Raw genomic sequence first — 16457 nt, forward strand, 5'->3', positions numbered from 1 at the left:
TTTAAAATACCTCTAGCAACTTGTACTGTAAATATTAAAAACATCTGACTGGCAGTAATCTTACTTTATTAATGTCAAAAAATTGACCAGGGTTTACATTTTTCTTAATGATTCAGGTATCTAGTTTCTCTGTAGTGAAAGTTACATAAGATGTGTTCATAATGTAAAAAGTGAATGAAATAAATACAGTCCAATTTAATAAAAGAGTAGCTCTAATTTTAAGCTGTGTATTTAAAATGATATATGTATATTAGCTACTTTCTATTTGTCAGCATTGCATCTATCATGAAGTCATTTCTAATGCATTTTAGAAATGTGCTTTGCATTAAGCTATTAGGCGCTTTGGCACAGGGATTACAATTTAAGAAAGTATTCTGTTGTCTTAAAAGCCTATGCATGGCAGAGACTAAATTTATTTCCTTATTTGTTTCAGCAGGGCAGGGACTTTCCTTAAATCCTCTCTCATAGCTATCTCCCTTTCACCTGCAGATGCTTTAAAAATGGTTTTGCTAGAAATAAAATATGCAGGAAGCAAAAACATAAAAGGAAAGAAGCAAAAATTATTTTCCTATTTTCATATAACTTTAGTAAGCATCATTTTCTGTATATCTCTTATGTGTATAATCCTGAACAAAATGATGATCCAGGCCTTAAAGAACTTGGGATTCATTCATTCATTCATCAAATACTTATTTAATGCATACTGTGTGCAGTTGGTATTCAGAAGGCTGGGCTACAGTGGTAAACAAGACAGTCCCTGACCTCATGAAGTGTATATTCTAGTTGGCAGTGGAGGGGAGATGCCAACTAAATAGAAAAGACACACTCGTATAGGAAAGATATCTACTTATTTGTTGTGTTACTCTGGTTTTTACAAGACTAAGCAAATAGTGGAAATCAAGGAAAGCATTTTGATTTTCTTTCTTTTTTTAAAATTTTTATTTATTTTTTGGCTGCATTGGGTCTTCTTTGCTACGCACGGGCTTTCTCTATTTGCGACGAGTGGGGGCTACTCTTCGTTGAGGTGCGCAGCCTTCTTTCTCATTGTGGTGTCTTCTCTTGTTGCGGAGCACAGGGTCTAGGTGCACGGGCTTCAGTAGTTGTGGCGCTCGGGCTCAGTAGTTGTGGTTCATGGACTCTAGAGCGCAGGCTCAGTAGTTGTGGTGCACAGGCTTAGTTGCTCCGTGACATGTGGGATCTTCCTGGACCAGGGATCGAACCTGTGTCCCCTTCATTGGCAGGCAGATTCTTACCCAATGCGCCACCAGAGAAGTCCCACACTTTAATTTTCTATACAGACTAATGATAGGTTGGAGTAGAAATGAGGATTGCTTTCTTACATTGGAAATTTGAGAGAAATCTGGAAGCAGAATATTATGCTAAGATTATCTCGGTTGGGAAGATGAGGTCATCAGAGTGTCAGTTGGATTCTCCCATTAAACAGTAATAAACTCTGCAGCCTGGGTATGGCGCTCTCCTTGGAAGGGCGAGGGGGGAAGGGGAGGACGTACTGTTCAGACTCTTTAAAGCTTCTGCTAGGATGTGCCATATATTGTGTTTGCCCACACTCCAAAGCAAGTCACAAAGCTGCATCCTAAGTTCATGTGATGGGGAATGATGCTCCACCTACTGCAAGCCATTGCAAAGGCCAAGAGAGAATGATTCACTGACCTCATGTCTCATATAAGTAAATGCAATCAAAGGGCTCAAAATCCAGTAGGAGACGTACAGTATAAATTACAGGAGCAATACTGTGAATGAATTCAATAGCAGAAGTCGATGTGCAGTGGGATATGAAGGGCCAAGTGAGCTGCTCTGCTTGCTTGAGTCTAGGGGCTTAATGGAGGAGGAGACGCCTGAAATGGGCCTTGAAAGATGAACTTGTCTATAGCATGTAAATAGAGTGACATCGTAGTTGGAGTAAATAGTCTGTGCAAATGCACAGAAACAGAAAACACCGTGGTGCATTCAGGAAACTACAGATAAGTGTTTAAACGTTGAGGGTAGGGTGCAGGAGAGAATTCCGTTAAGGCGTGTGAACTTTAGGCGATGGGGTGCCCTTGAAGAGCTTTAGAAAGGAGAATAACAAATTCAGATTATGTTTTAGAAGATGACTCTGGTGACTGTGGAAGCTGGATAGTGATGCAGGACACAGGGAAAACAGTGAGCTTACTGCAGTAGTCCAGAAGAGGGACTTTAAGGGGCACGCCACAAGGTGATGGCAGTGGAGAGTAAGGGCTGACAGGACATAATGCTCGGTCAGAGATGAGAAGTCAGGGAGAGAGAGGAATTCGGCGTGACGCTCAAATCTCTAGCTTTACTGTCTGGGTTTCAGGGTGGCAGTGCCATTCACTGAGACAGAATATTCAAGCTGGGAAGGAAACTTGGGGAATAAGATAATGTGAATTAAAATTTTGACTTGGTACATTTGAGGTGCTGGCAGGGATGTTGAGTGAGCAGCTTAGCAGAGAGAGACTGGGGGGTCATTACTCATTCAGTACAGTCATCAGAATCCAAATGTCTGCAATATTACTAAGAATGGTTGTGAGAGCTGATATGCTGGCCCAGGTGAGAACCAATATAGAAGGAGAAGATGGAGGCAGAGAAGCCTGAGAACCAGTAAGAATAAGAAAAGTAGAATCACTGTGTTAGATGGAGGAATGTTCAACCTGTGTTTCCCTTTAAAGGTGTCAGTTGCAGAAATAGACCTTCTCTGCAGAATTATCCTCATCTCAAGATTAAATAGTACCAATAAGCCTCCTTGCTCCCGGAGCTGTGAGCAGTGTCTTGTGAGAGTTGCCTAAAAATACTTGCTGTTTGGCAATAGAAGGAGACAGTTGGTGGAGGGATTAAGAATGTGGTGTGGGATTCAGAGTCTCGTTCCCTGGTTTTGACTCACAGAATGAATATTTGCCTGCTTTGTATCCAGGGGAAAAGTACTTAATCTCCCTCGACTTTAGTTTCTCCTCTGTAAAATGATGAAAATAATATCCATATCCCTTAGGGTTGGTATGAGAATGAAATAAAATACTTCACAAAAAAGCACTTAGCACAGTGCTTGCTTAAGGCAGGTGCTCAATAAAAATCCAGTTGCTTTTATGTTTATGCGTCAAGAATGCTACCCTTTTCACAGAAAGATGGAGGTGTTGGCCCATCTTGCATTGGAACGTGTACTTTGAACTGTTTTTCTGGGGTAGTGGTGAATCATCCTGGGTACCCACGGTTGTTTACCTGGTTCACCCCTGAACTAGTGAGAGTCATTAGGAAGATGGCTGGCCAGCCTTCAAAGTGTAGCCTGTGACTAGGAGATGGTTTGTCTTTATATGAAGTGTTACGTGAACATGACCTGAACTGTGTAGGCCGGAAGTTATGACAAATGAAACCAAATCTAAACAGACTTATGTAAACTTTGCCTAATACTTGTCCGAAATAAATAACAGGAATATATCTTATATCAAGGGTCCTCATTTAATATGAAGAAATTTCCAAGAATGAGAGCTCTCTGCTTTTGGAAACGTGAAGGAATAATGAGCAAATTACCAAAAGCTGTCTTGCATATGTAAAAACAAGGAAAAAATGGAAGGACACAGTATTCTGCTGTGAAAATCAATTAGCTAATACATGAGAAGGTCCTTTGTATTTTCACAAGAAGATAAAAATTGATTTCAAGGTATTTCAATTATCATCCATTACATATCTCCAGGACTTTCATGTTCACTCTGTTTAGCATGTCTCCTCATTACCGAAATGGGGTGCAGAGAAGAAGAGAGATTCAGGGACTGAGTTCTCCTTCATAATAGAAAAGGCTTCCCAAGAGTTTGGGGAGAGTTTGATAGGGACAGGAAAGATGGCATTCTGAAAGTCCTAAAACATTCTCCTGAGAAATTAGTAAATTATTACTTGAAAAAAAAGAAAACAACTAAACAAAACAGGAAACAAGAAATAAACAGTTAAAGGTTTCTACTATTTCTACTGTCATTCACAGGACACCCTAGAAGACTAGACTTGGATTCCAACCCTGCGAACAAATAGTAGTTTATTTTGAAACTCTAGACTCATCAGTAAAAGAGGAATTTAGACTAAATCATCTTTAAAATTTCTTGTCATTCATATATCGTATTCACCTTCCGTTGATAGAATAGTAGGACTTGCAGAAACTGTCTAGTCTCATATTGCTGTTTCTGAGATCTCTTATAATTTGAAACTTCTAAGGGGAGCATCAAACCTCCCATGAACAGAAACCCCAGAGAACCAGCCTATTCTGGTGTTGGACAGTTCATTTCATTAGAAATTCTTTCTTATGTTTAGTAGGTGTGCCATTTTATTTGATTATTTATCACTAAATTTGTGAATGTGTTTATTTACTTCTACGAAAGGATTTAAGTTGGCTTACGTTGCTGAAACACAGTGCAAAATACAGCTAAACATAAAAAAGGCAAATCAATGAAAAACAACAGAGAAATAGATCTTGCTGAGCCTCAAATGGGAGAAAAGTATCACAGTTTAGAAATCAGTTTAGCTGGGAGTTCTCTGGCAGTTAAGGCAGAAAGGGAACCATATTGTGCTTCTCACTGGGTTATGTAAGAAGAGATGCACTATATTTTAAGCGTTAAGTTCAAAGAGAAATGAGTTCATGGGGGTCTTTATATAAAGAATATCAAGTATCATTATAGTCAGTGTCTTGAGACGTATATGTGGACATTGTCTTAGGTAGTTAATTCTTATGTTGCCTCTCTAACAAAGTGGGAAGCATTATGTATATATTTTTATTTTAAATTCACTATACCTTCATTACAGTTGGTTTGGGAAAACAGAGTAAAATACTCACAAATCTGCCAATCTAACTCAGCTGTTAACCATGTTGGCAAATTGAATCATCTTGGCCCTCATGCAATTATGGTTTTCACAAGGAACCTCAGCTGGGTTCCTTCAGCAGGAAAGGGCTCCAGGATGTGTGAGCAGCCAGATGTATCCTCATGTTTAAAATAATACTATTCTCTTAATTCTGTATCCCAATTATTTCAATTAACACATTTTATTTCACTTAACACATTATCTATTTTTTTCTTGTTACTACATAATTTTTATGATTATAGTTTTAACTCTTAATTTTCAGATTTGCTACAATTTTCCAGTCATTTAATGCTGTAAAAATGCTGCAGTGAACATTCTTATACGTATTGCTTTCCCTGTTTTGGCTGATGAACAGTAGTTAGTTTCCTATACAAATGTTTTCATTGAATTTCATGTTGGAAATGGGCCCACGTTAGTGGACATTATAAGAACCAGCCCTTTGCAATGTGTTAGTGTATTTACTATTAAGAATCTTGATGATGATATTGCTTATTACATTTTCTGTGTGTGTGTGTGTGTGTGTTTTATGAAGACCTATGTGAGAAGTTTCTCTCTCATTTCAGTACCAGCAATAGTGTTTTGGGTTTTTTTTTGAATAACAATTTATTAATATTTTATTCAGGGAATCAGGTAACTGAATGAGTTTCTCTCAGGGTTTTGAGCTGTCAAAAATGTGGAGAGCCAAATCTTTGGTCCACATCTAGCAAACATGGACGGAAATCTAAAGAATACCTTACATAAAGCATACCAGCCTTGTTCCTGGAGTCATCGTCCTTTCCTTTCCTTTTTGTCCACTTATCTTAAATTTCATTTTATTTTGATAATTTATGCAAGCCTTTGGATCTTTCTGGAACAAAGCAGATATATAACTAAATGAATGCGTGTAAATACTTGGATTATTTCCTGAGGGTAAGTTTTGAAAAGTAGAAGCACTGGCTTTCATGTCACATTAAATCTTAATCCAGTGAAAGACTTTCTGCAGGAAACTGAGATAATATAATCCACGGATGTAAATTCCTGATGATTTATTGCAGATATAATACTGAATGAGAAGTTAAGAGTCCCAAGAGGAATAAAGAGTCAGGTTGTTTCCCAGAGACTTTCTGTGCAATATCAGAGGCTGCAAATGCTATTTTCATGTAAAACTGTGGTAGATGCTTTTTAATTAAATTCTATGACAAAATATTGAATGTTATAATTATGTATTAATTAAAGTGATACTCATCTTCATAAGATATCGTATGTATAAACAGCAAAACTGACATTTTGTTCTGAAAATTTAAGAGCCAGCTTTGATTGGGGATTGGCCTGTTTTAATAAGGAGTTAGACCATAGGGGTCTTGAGGATAAGACCAACAGTTTTCTCAAACATACGCTAAGTATTTGGACAGATATGAGGTTCAGGCTCATGGATTTCCATGCTGTATGATATGGAAGAGAGAGCTGATTTTTGTGCGTAAGGGTAGTTGATTATGTTGTCTTTGACTATAAAAGTACCTCAGCTGGTCTACTGGACCAGTAACAATGCTGAAGACCTCAGGACATGAGAGCTATCAGATGTATCTTCAAATAGATTTTTTAAGTTTTTTGAGTCACCTAATGTAGACATTCTCTTAATGAGTCTTCACTTAACCTAGCAGCTTAGTAGTCAAACTTACTGACTGATGTCCACAGCACACTGAATATGCCTGGCTGGGAGACAGATGACCTTGGGGACCCAGTAGTTGAGTTTTATGCATGAAGAGAGTCAAATCTGTTTGTTCCTTTTGGTTTAGTGGATTTTTTTTCATCAGAAAAGAACAAGTCTTCCACATGATACCACTTCAATATTTTGAGACAGGTGTAATTTCTTCTTTCAAAACTACTCATACAGGAATTCCATTCTGTTTGCTGTAGAACAAAACACAGTGTAAAATGGGTGTGTGTGTTAGATTCTGTTTTAATGGGGGATACAGTGTAATAACTCAATTTAATGTTATTTACTTACTGGTATAGAACTATCTTAACATGATTTCTAAAGCAATGGTATAGGAGGTGTTATCATGATTATAATAGTTTTGAAAAGTACAAACCACCCTTCCAAAGAGAAATCAAATAAACAGGAGTTTACATATGTAGGAGTTCTCTCACACAGAATTAATGGCAGTTTCTTCACTTAATATGTTTGGTAGCCACTATGTTATGTAGCCTTTATTGTGCAAAGAGTGGAAACTTTTACTTTGGAAGTGGCTCTCTTGTTGACAATGCTATTTGATAATACTGATATTCTAGTATAGTACTCATACATTGCACATTTAGAAATGTCTATCATCCTTTGTGAATAATGACACTCAAACTATCCCTGTGAGAGTATATAGATAAGATCATTATTTTCATTTTCTAGATAAGGAAACTGAAATGAAATTCCTTGCCAAAGGTCAAAGAACAAATCACTGGGAGAATTAGATTAGGGCAGTGAGTTCTTGATTTTCAATCCTTTGCTTAATCATCTAAGTCATATTGTTTTACCCAGAATGGGAACAGATTATTTTCAGTCAGTAAGAATAAGGCTGTGCCCAGATGATGCCAGAAGACTAGCTGAAAAATGAAAATCTGCTCAATCATTTGTTTATCTGTAAAATGCCAAACTACTTGTTATACTGATATCTTTCACTAAGCCTAATAGGTTGTCTCATGTTTTGCAGGCATAGCCTCTAACTTAATGTTTATATTGTACTAAAATTAACTTTAGTTAATTTCTGGAGGGTCTATCTTTTAAAAACTTAATTTTGGAATATTATAATTATTTAATATGTTCTGAATAATATGTTAGTCGTGTGGTAAATTGAGGAAAAAAGCTCTTTGAAAGTGTTTTTTGATGAAATCTCACACCTTTGTGCAGTGGTAGACAAACTCTTTTCTATCATCAGAGACTATGCGATAAGATCTCACCATTAGGAGAAAGCTGGGCTTCTACGTATGCCACCAACTCCATCTAAATTCATTTGGTCCTGGCATTTAGGACTGAAATCATAAGACTCCATCTATATCACATGTATTCCTGCAAAATCAGTTACCCTGGATGTGAAGGTGGTCAAATAATCAGGTGACCAGTGCCATGGTCCTTATAGAAGGTCATGGGCAGAAATAGCTGAATTCTTTCAATGTTCAACAAACCTTTATTGTACTCCTCATACATACTTACCTGCATCTCTGCAATATATCCTAATTCTTGGACATGTTCTGGTAGATTAAGCAGTTGACAGGTGAAACATTCTCCCCTAGGTCAAACAGCATCAATGAGAGTCAAGATGTAAACTCAGGATGCCTGGCTTTCAGTAGCTCAATTCATTCAACTGTGATGCTACTGAGTTTGTTGAGGGATGATTCCATTATATTTTATATAATGTTTACATGTTTTGCAGTTAAACTACTAAAATGCTTAACTAATCTGAACTCACAGTAATTCACAATAAGAATAGCACAAGCATTATCATTCACTTATAGCCTGTAGAATTTGCAATAGGTTTGGTTCAATAATAAAGATCAAAGCAAACCAGAAAAGGAATAGAAAATTCATTTCTCCTTAGTTCTGAGACCTTCTGAATTCAATCTTTATTAAGAATGACAGTTTGCAAATGTGTGGACTCACTAATATCAAATTTAAATCACTTTAAAAAACCCACTTATTTTGGATTTGATTACTCAGGAATACAATATTAAAAGTGCCTTCATCCTGACTATGGTGTATTGAATTTCCCTGATGTAGCTTCTGTGATCTAATTTTAAAATTATATATATATATATATATATTTCAGTCTTGGCTAGACTGAAAACTTAAATGAACTGCATATAAGTAATCTATGATGCTGGTCAGAGATGGAGTACTTATTCCTGTGTTATGTTGCAAAGCTCAAGAAATTAGATATAAACATGAATGACTGTCCTCTAATAGTATTTATATGCTGGGGCTAAGTTTGTCTTCCTCTATTTAAAAATAAAATTCCAGGGAAGACTTGACTTAAAAGTATTTGTATAATTACCTGTTTAATTTTGCAGCAGACATTTCAGAAGCTTACATTTCTCTTCAAATCCAAGAGTTAGTGACATCATTCATTCATCTAGCAGATGTTTATGTTAGTTGTTACTCTGTGTCAGGCTCTGAGTAGGTATTAGTTCAAGACACAGAGTCCCTGCCCTTCACAGAGCCGGCTCCACTGAGATAAATCCACCATCACAGTTAAACTGGGTAATGTGATAGAAAGGAGCTGGTAGGAGTACATGCAACAGGGTGATGGGGAAGGCTGGTTCTGAGGATATAAATTGAGACCTGAAGAGGGGCTGGCTACTAGAAAATTCATAGAAAAAGCATTCAAGTGGTGTTCAAGGTGAGAATTACTTTTTTTTTGGTAATGTGTAGTTTTCACAATTTGTAGTTTTCTGAAAGCACTACAGAAAGAAATGAGAATTCAGAGAGAGAAAGCAACAGCCATTAGAAATGTTGGAACATTAGAGTGGAAACATATGGAAATTTGGAGTTTTCTTAAAGCCTGCTCTTTTAATGATGAAGAAATGGAGGCCCAGTGACATTGCCATGTTTTGGTCACATACTAGTTAAATTGTAACCTGGGTCTCCCATCTTCCTGTCTATAGCTTTTTTCTATTAAACAAAATTACCTTTATTGTGCTTGGCAACTCCAGATGTATTGAAAGTATTGGTTTTTACAGTTGAGAGTTTAGACCTTTATCTACAAATAGTTGGCAAACATTTATTTAGGCTTTCTTTATCATCAATGGCAATTGCCAAAGCCATATCAATCATTGGGATTTGCATCCCTTATTAAGAAAATCACAAAGAGTATTTTAACCTTTCAGTTGTCTATTGACTTTAGTTTCTAGCTTAGAAATCATTAAGTCTTTTGTGATGCATTAAAAGGGAATTCCTAAGTTTAATTTCCATGTATTCCACTTCAGTTTGGAACCAGATATGGTCCATCTTGATTAAAAAAGGAGAATTTTTTTATTGCTTCCCATCACTTCCAATTATAGATCTGTTGGCTTGCTAGACACCTCAGTCATACTTTATGCACTTTTTGATAAATGGCAAACGAATTTTCAGGCCAACAATTTATATAAATTGCAGGTATAATTTATACTTAGCTACCTTTCTACTTCTAATATTTTTATTACTTTGTGGAGAAATGAATTGGGGCTAATATTGTTTACATCTCTCTTTGATTTTTTTTGTTAGCCTTTTAATCCATAAACGGAATCTGTAATGAGCTTAGCTCTGTATCCTAATAAAGCCCCTCTTTTTGGTGATGATTATATAAGGCAATTAACATTGCCCCAAGAGTTATAGTCAGTGGGAATGGTAATTTGACAGATCAGAGAGTACAATGATGTGTTCCAGACACTTAAAAAATTGTAATTTAAGAACCTTATATTACTTTTGGAGGAGCTAAATGTTTGCCTGTTCTCTGCATTTTATTATAAAGAACCGAAAAAAAATATTCTCCTGTATGCAGATGAAATGCTTTTTTTCAGTTTTATTGAGGTATAATTGACAAATAAAATAAAAAGGTATTTAAAATGTACAACATGATGATTTGAAATATATATACATTGTGAAAGGATTCCCCCTTCCCACATAGAGTTAATTAACATATCTATCACCTCACATATTTCTCTCCGTTTTTGGTGAGACCATGTAAGTTTTACTCTCTTAGCAAATTTCAACTATATCATACAGTGTTATCAACTTTAGTCACCATGTTATATACTAGATGCTTAGAACTTACTCATCTTATAGCTGGAGTTTTATGCCCTTTTACCAACTTCTCCCTTATCCTGCTCTCCCCAACCCCATTCCCAGGCAACAATTTTTCTACTGTTTCTATGAGTTTAATTTTTTTTTTTTAAATTCCACATATAAGTGATACTACACAGTATTTGTCTTCCTCTGTCTTATCTCACTTAGCACAATAGCCTCAAGGTTCATCCATGTTGTTGCAAATGACAGGATTTCCTTCCTTTTTTAAGGCTCAATAATATTTCTCTCTCCCTTCCTCCCTCTCTCCCTCTCTCCATCTCTACCTGTATTTATATCTATATCTACACATAGATTTTGCTTTCTGAGAACACTGTTTATTTTATTTTAGTGTCCATGTTATAGAATTTCATGGGAGGAAATTCTCCTTTGTCTCTGTACCAGAAAGAACTGTTTCTAAACATCTTTTGTGATTTTATCTTATGAACACTGTGGTTTCTGAAACTGTTTCCTTCTTTACATTGCTAGAATGACAGAGTCCATTTTATAGCTTGTTTTAAACAAGTATACTAGGCCTCAAATCAAAGTTTATTTTTGGTGCTAACTGTACTCTTTTATTTTTATATTTCCTTTAAAATATGATTCCACATTCTTTTTTCCTTTTTAGTCTGCTGTATGTCCTTTATAAGCTTCCTGAAGTCTTTTCTGAAACAAAGTTGAGAAATAAATAGAATTTGTTAAGATTTTATTCCATGCATTGAAACTATCGTCACAAAATAAGCAAATCTCCTTTGCTTTGGCAAGAAGTTTATTAAAAGGACTTATTTTGGGTTCCAGTTTTAGACAATGGGGTTGTGAAACACTACAGAATCAGAAGACTGGATGAAGGGGGCTTTTTCCTTACCCGGAGAAGAACCTTTTCGACACTGAATGAATTCGTGAGTCACTACACCAAGACAAGCGATGGCCTGTGTGTCCAGCTGGAAAAACCATGCTTAAAGGTGAAATGCTTTCAAGCTGTGTTCCTTTATTTTTGAAGTTAATTTTATTTCCCTCAGGTGTTGGAGTTATTTGTCATGTGATGTGTCAGCTCAGAAAAAAAGGTCATTGAATACCCAAGTCATGGATAGGCAAGCTGTGACCCCTGAGCCAATATGGCCCCACACTTATTTTTATAAATAAGCTTTATTGGAGCATAGACATGCTCATTCATTTACAGATTGTCGTTGCTTTTTTGCTATAATAGCAGAGTTTAATAGTTGAAACAGAGACTATATGGCTCACAGAGCCTAAAATATTTACCGTCTCATTCTTTTCAGAAGAAGTTTGCCAAGTCCCGACCTCAAGCAACCACTGAACACAGAAAATATTCATTCTTTGCACTAAGAAACTAATCTGGTATCTTGTTATTGCAGCATTTAATGATATGGCTGGAGGGAAAGAAAATTCTGGAATACAATTCTTACTTAGATGATCTGTATTCAAGATTATTAACATGAAATGACCAGGTTCATTATCTGGTTGTCTGCATATAGATAGCATTTAACCGTTCTAATAGTTTGATTGTTTGGCCTGGCTGTTTAGTGGGAGGAGGTAACATTTATAGAATTAATCTATATCTATCATTAAATTCTGTTGTTTGCACGTCTTACCTAAATGTGTTTAAAGTTAAGTAGTGGTCATACACCTCAGTGGGGCAAGCCTTCAGCTCCACATCAGAGTTCAGGTCTCATGTACTGTCAGTGGTATAGCCAACCCTGTGGTTTATACCTGGATGACCAGTGAAAGCTTCCTTGTGATGCCTGATTAGAATTCTACAGACAAGTAGAAGCTGAAGAATTCTGTCCCGTATGCAGGGAATTTATGAGCTAAATCCTGAGACGTGAATAGGCAATTTTGATATAAGTATGTACATCTTAGATGGTACAGGAATGACCTCACAAGAGTATCTAAGCTTATGCTAAGAAATAGTTCAACTGATAGAAAGATATGACTTAAAAATTCTTAGTTTAACCAACATTGTTGAATTCTGGTAGGGAAAAGGGTTTACAAAGCATAGGTGACCTTCTGTGCACTCAAGATACTGATGACTTAGTGGAGGAGATAAGATAAATTTCTAAAGGCAGATGACAAACTAGACTATGCACTCTAGGAGAGCAGAGACCTTGCCTATTTTGTTTACAGAATGGAACCTAGTGGGTGCTTGAAAAATATTTATTTATTAAATAAATGAGTAAATGAGTGAACAAATAAGTAAATGAATTTGAAAAAAGATGAAATTAATTATGAGAAATTTTGTGATACATGTGGTAAATGCTATAGGCCAAAGAGTTGGGGAGATAATTGTGGATGAGATGGAACTTCAGTTTAGCCTTCAAACTTGATTTATGTAGGCAAGGAGGCAAAGAGAACTCCCACCACATAGGTGAGAGGGTGGTATTTGGGTGTCATGTGGAACAGATGGACAGCAAGGTGCCCAACTTAGCAGGATTTGGGAGATCAGCTGGAAGAGGCAAAGATACAGATTCTACCACAATTGCTTTCCATTTAAAAGTAATTAGAATAAAATTTACAATATTTTGTTTTTAAAAATGACGTCTCTTTTTAAAAGTACCTAGACTGTTATTTTCAACCAAAAAATTGTTGAATATAACTTTTTTCTTACGAGTATTCTAATTATTCTGTGAAGCAGATACAAGTCCCAGCTCCCTTTGATTTGTCATATAAAACCGTGGACCAATGGGAGATCGACCGCAGCTCCATACAACTTCTGAAGAGATTAGGATCTGGTCAGTTCGGCGAAGTGTGGGAGGGCCTATGGAACAATACCACTCCGGTAGCAGTAAAAACATTAAAACCAGGTACGAGAACAAGAATGGCAAAGGTTAAATGGCATATGTTGATACTTATAAGCTCAACTTGCCACTGTAAATGTCCAAGAGGTCATGGGACAGCCAGTGTGGGCACCAAGCGAGTGTTATAATCACTTTCTGTAGTGACCACAGTGATCTATCCCAGCACCTGAGATTTTCAGAATTACTGCAGGTATGATTATGATTTTGAATCCTAATCTTATTAACAACTGAGACTAAACTTTATTGTCCAATCTGATCATTTTTTTCCAAAAAAGAAGCAGCTAGCTATCCATCCTAACACTGCTCTCTAAGGAAGGCCTTTTGGAGGTCAAAAGAGAACAAAAACTCAGATTTCTTATATTAAAAAATAGCGCCATGATAGTTTTCTTTCCAAGAGGAATAATTATTATTGATTTACAGTGTAATAGCAGCAAACAGCTTTGGTGATTGCTTAAATGTTTTCACTTCACTGGGGCCATTAATCAATCTTCTCAGCTATTTATTGCTTAGCAGACTACCGCGCAATAAAGACGAGCCTGAAATCAACTCCCACAGTAGCTCTGACAGGCAAAAATTAATATTTAATGTTGCATTACTAGCTGAGTTGAGATTGGGTCTCTTTTGCTGTGCAGCTGGTCAGCTGTAACCAGCGTAGCCAAGGAGTGCTCTGAGCAGGCTTCCCCTGCAGAGGCTCCTGACGTACCATGGTTTCAGCTCTAGCGGATGGTGTGATCTGGCAATGATTTAAGTGTCCTGCATTCCATGAATCTGACGGCCACCCAAAGCATCAACATAGAAACATATTGTAGATAAATCGTCTGAATGGAGATCATAATTGCTGCTATCACTGGAAACTTCATCAATCAGATTGTTTGGGGGTGGGGGAATGATCCTACTATATCGGTAACTAACCATAGGCCAAACTAATTATAATAACCAAAAGCGGTCCTTTATTATGGTTTGGATGCCTCTTTTATTCTTAGCTCCATTTTGCCACAGTGATTCAAGACTTTAATCCTATTTTATTATGTGGAGCAGATGGAAGTGAGGGAGCTCAGCAAAAATTGATGGAGAACAGAATAGGCCATTTCCCCCCATTCTCCCTCTGTAAGTCCTTGCCTCTTCCCCTCAGCCTGTGAAGAAATGCTTACAGTTGATCTGTCTGGTTTTCCTAAGAATATGCCTATTTTTAATAATAATACAAATATAGTCAACACTCATTGAACACATATGTACCAGATAATGCTATTATCCTGACAATGATTTTATGTCAGTAGGATTATTAGCCATGTTTTAGAGATGAAGAAACTGAAGTTCAGAGACATTTGGTAACTTGTTCAAGATCACACAGTGAGCTAGGATTTGTTCGAGCCTGGGTAGTGAACTTCTAGACTCTCAAAAGGCATACCAAAGGATAGATTGCCTAAATGCTTTATGTGAAATGATCTGCAGGTCACATGTAACTCTTTCTAACTGCATATTAATAAACAGTCAGAGTGTTAGTTTGGAATGCCAAAGCTTATCCATACCTGGGGTTCAAATATTAGCTGTGAAGTCTTCTATATGAGAGAATGAGGAACGAAACAGACTCTTTAAGCATCAGTGAAAATGATATTTGCACTATCCATAGTGAATACTGAGATGTGAAATGACAGTATTCCTTCAGTTACAACAATGGCTCTGAAACATCATATCCTAAAAGAAATAAAAGATCTTTAAATGACTAATGAAAGGTAACTCCAGGTATTCTTCTTTCTCTTAGGTTTTATTTGACGTTAACTGTTGATTCTTGGCACTTTGCATGGTGAGTCAGAGTTGAGCCATTTAAGTGCAATTTAATTGTAGATGAGTCTTCAGAATAGGCTCCAATATCTCCCTTAACATTTGGTCAAGCTATTAAAACCAACTGTGGAGATATTAATACAGGAGAAAATGTTGAATATCAGCTTCAAGAGGAGGAAAAAAACACTAAGTTTTGGGAGTGGCCCTTGAATGTTTTCTACTGGGCCTACACTATGGATATATGTCCTTGCAGAATTAAAGACATAAATATGACAGAATATCATTGCTTTTTAGAAAAGTTATCCAGCTCTTCCCACAGTGGGTACCAAGGACAGGGCAACTATTACCCTTCTCTGCATCCTGGACAGAAAAACTCGCTGCAGTAATTAAACATTCAGTGTCTTCCAGTGTTCATGTTAATAGAATGTCTTCTCTTTGTGTTCCTAAGATGCCTGCCTTGTTTTATCAACTAGACTGTCAGTGTTTCCTTTTCCTTCATTTTTCACATGGACCTGAATCAACCTCTCTTCACCTACAGGTCATAAGACATAAGCTGCACAGCCCTGATGCGCCAACACATCAGTTATTAGGTTGCCCTGGTTGAACTGATTCTCTTCCTTGATAAATCTGAAGATTTGTGACACTCATGCTCTTACTTTACTGAGAGGCAGAAAGCAATCTTGGTGATTCCCACCAGGCTTCTGTGAGGATAGGAATGCCTCAGTAACATAAAGTGATTTCCCCTCTTCTTGTTTCAGGTTCAATGGATCCAAATGACTTCCTGAGGGAGGCACAGATAATGAAGAACCTAAGACATCCAAAGCTTATCCAGCTTTATGCTGTTTGCACTTTAGAAGATCCTATTTATATTATTACAGAGTTGATGAGACATGGAAGTCTGCAAGAATATCTCCAAAGTAAGCTAAAGACTTAATAAAAGGAAAAAAGAGGAATTTAGTTTAGCTAGTCCTATAAATGTCAATTTAGCAAGGCTTCTGTAACCCAAAGGATATCTACTATGGTATATCTGTGACAATGAATGTCTTACCATTGAATTGCTCAACTACTCTTTAATAGGATATATACTGTGTACTCAAAGGGAGGAAAAATATTTATGTAGTGGAAGAACAAATTGTTCACCATAGACACATCAGAGTACTTAAATGTCATGTGGAAAATTGAAGAATTGATGTTTTTCACGATGCTTTGTTTCCTAC

The 16457-nt window shown here is 36.7% G+C and overlaps 1 protein-coding gene across 1 annotated transcript in view; it reads left to right on the plus strand.

The window, feature by feature from the left end:
* Positions 1 to 16457, plus strand: part of FRK (fyn related Src family tyrosine kinase) — an 86072-nt gene that overhangs the window by 57494 nt on the left and 12121 nt on the right. Inside the window, exons 3-5 of the mRNA XM_004264850.3 lie at positions 11441 to 11604; positions 13296 to 13464; positions 15999 to 16157. Coding sequence (XP_004264898.1) covers positions 11441 to 11604; positions 13296 to 13464; positions 15999 to 16157 — 492 coding nt within the window. The remainder of the gene's footprint in view (positions 1 to 11440; positions 11605 to 13295; positions 13465 to 15998; positions 16158 to 16457) is intronic.

Source organism: Orcinus orca, chromosome 12 (assembly GCF_937001465.1).
Source record: "Orcinus orca chromosome 12, mOrcOrc1.1, whole genome shotgun sequence".
In the NCBI taxonomy this organism is placed as follows: Eukaryota; Metazoa; Chordata; class Mammalia; order Artiodactyla; family Delphinidae; genus Orcinus; species Orcinus orca.